Below are 1,599 nucleotides of genomic sequence, written 5' to 3'. Positions count from 1 at the left end.
TATATATATATACATATAACACTTACTCAAATGAAACATTGACATTGGAATGTTGCTGTTTTTTTATTTTACTTTTCTTTACTTTTCAACATTTTTTTTTTTTTCATTTAGAAAAATAACAACTTGTACCGTTTGTAGCCGAGGTAAACCAGAAATATAAAATCATCAATAAGTTCTGGGAACAGAATCCAGGTCACAACAGTTATAATAGTAGGTAACCAGTAAAATGTGGACAACCGAAAGACTATAAATAGAAACATTTTGAAAAATGACGTCAACACGATTTCGAAGGCGGAGCCCAATAACCTCGCAGCCGTTGTTATGACGTCTTCGTCGTCTGCAGCCACGGATAATATGAACACAATGGCCGCCATGATGATTGAGGCAACGACCACTCCAGTGTATACTGACGTCACTTCCTCAGTCTCCATAACGTCCATCAACACCGTGACTTACTTTTACGAAGAATTCTCATTCAACATCTAAAACTCAAGGTTATTATTTTTTTGAAGCTTATTTTTTCTAATTATTTATTCGTCTATTTTGGTTCATGCATCTCCAATTTTTCTTTCTACAAAAAGCCAATCTACTTCGATCCTTGTTCGCACTGAACCACGGGTATTATAGATATACTTCGATCCTTGTTCGCACTGAACTACGGAAAATGCCAATCTGCTTCGATCTTTGTTCACTCTGAACCACGGATGTTGTCGATCTAGATCTACTTCGATCCTTGTTCGCACAGAACCACGGAAAATGTCCATCTACTTCGATCCTTGTTCGCACAGAACCACGGAAAATGTCCATCTACTTCGATCCTTGCTTGTACTGAACCACGGAAAATGTCGATCTACTTTGATCCTTGCTTGTACTGAACCACGGAAAATGTCGATCTACTTTGATCCTTGCTTGTACTGAACCACGGAAAATGTCGATCTACTTCGATCCTTGCTTGTACTGAACCACGGAAAATGTCGATCTACTTCGATCCTTGCTTGTACTGAACCACGGAAAATGCCCATCTACTTCGCTTTTCCCCGAGGTGACCTAAGTCCGCGGTATAATATTGTGGGCTGTACTAGCTGGTTCTGGGGAAGGAAAGAAGGAAAGAAAACCAATGAGGTTATGAACAGTCCTTTATGGGTCTTCGAAATATGTTTTTTGTTTCTCCCGTTTAACCCTATCCGTACGCCCTGGGGTCATTTTGTACCCCCGGCATAGTATTCTTAACATTCTATAATTCTTCTAGTACGAAGATCTCTTTGAAACTTTCAGTATTTCTCAAAAGATCATTTTGACAGAGTGCAATGCGGATCGGATTAACGAGTAAATTTCCTCTTTGGAAAGTGGTGGCACAGAGTTCCCCACGTCGAATGGATACGATAGTAAAACACGATGTACGGATAGGGTTAACGAGTAAATTTCCTCTTTGGAAAGTAGAGTTCCTCAAGTCGCATTGGTACGATAGTAAAACACGACGAACGGATAGGGTTAAACTAGATGTCTGTTGAAGTTTGTAAAATGTGTACATGCACACATCTGTGTGAGTTGGGTTTGGGGATAACGATTTTTTATTTTCATTTTTTTTTGGGGGGGGGG

At 39.6% G+C, this 1,599-nt stretch overlaps 1 protein-coding gene across 2 annotated transcripts in view; it reads right to left on the bottom strand.

Annotated features, from left to right (window-relative positions):
- Nucleotides 1-50: 50 nt before the first annotated feature.
- Nucleotides 51-1,599, bottom strand: part of LOC101848512 (UDP-N-acetylglucosamine--dolichyl-phosphate N-acetylglucosaminephosphotransferase) — a 70,666-nt gene continuing 69,117 nt past the window's right edge. The window contains exons 9-10 of one of the 2 annotated variants that reach the window (XM_005096170.3): nt 1,017-1,088; nt 51-973 (exon numbers count right to left, since the gene is read on the bottom strand). In XM_005096170.3, the coding sequence (XP_005096227.1) occupies nt 1,023-1,088 (66 nt within the window). In that variant the 3' untranslated portion in view covers nt 51-973; nt 1,017-1,022. Of the gene's footprint in view, nt 1,089-1,599 lie in introns of both variants that reach the window. The other variant, XM_005096169.3, reaches the window with a different exon arrangement.

This window comes from Aplysia californica, unplaced genomic scaffold (assembly GCF_000002075.1).
Source record: "Aplysia californica isolate F4 #8 unplaced genomic scaffold, AplCal3.0 scaffold00122, whole genome shotgun sequence".
Taxonomy (NCBI): Eukaryota; Metazoa; Mollusca; class Gastropoda; order Aplysiida; family Aplysiidae; genus Aplysia; species Aplysia californica.
The sequence above is the reverse complement of the archived record's forward strand: the minus strand, read 5'-3'. Positions and strand labels throughout refer to the sequence as shown.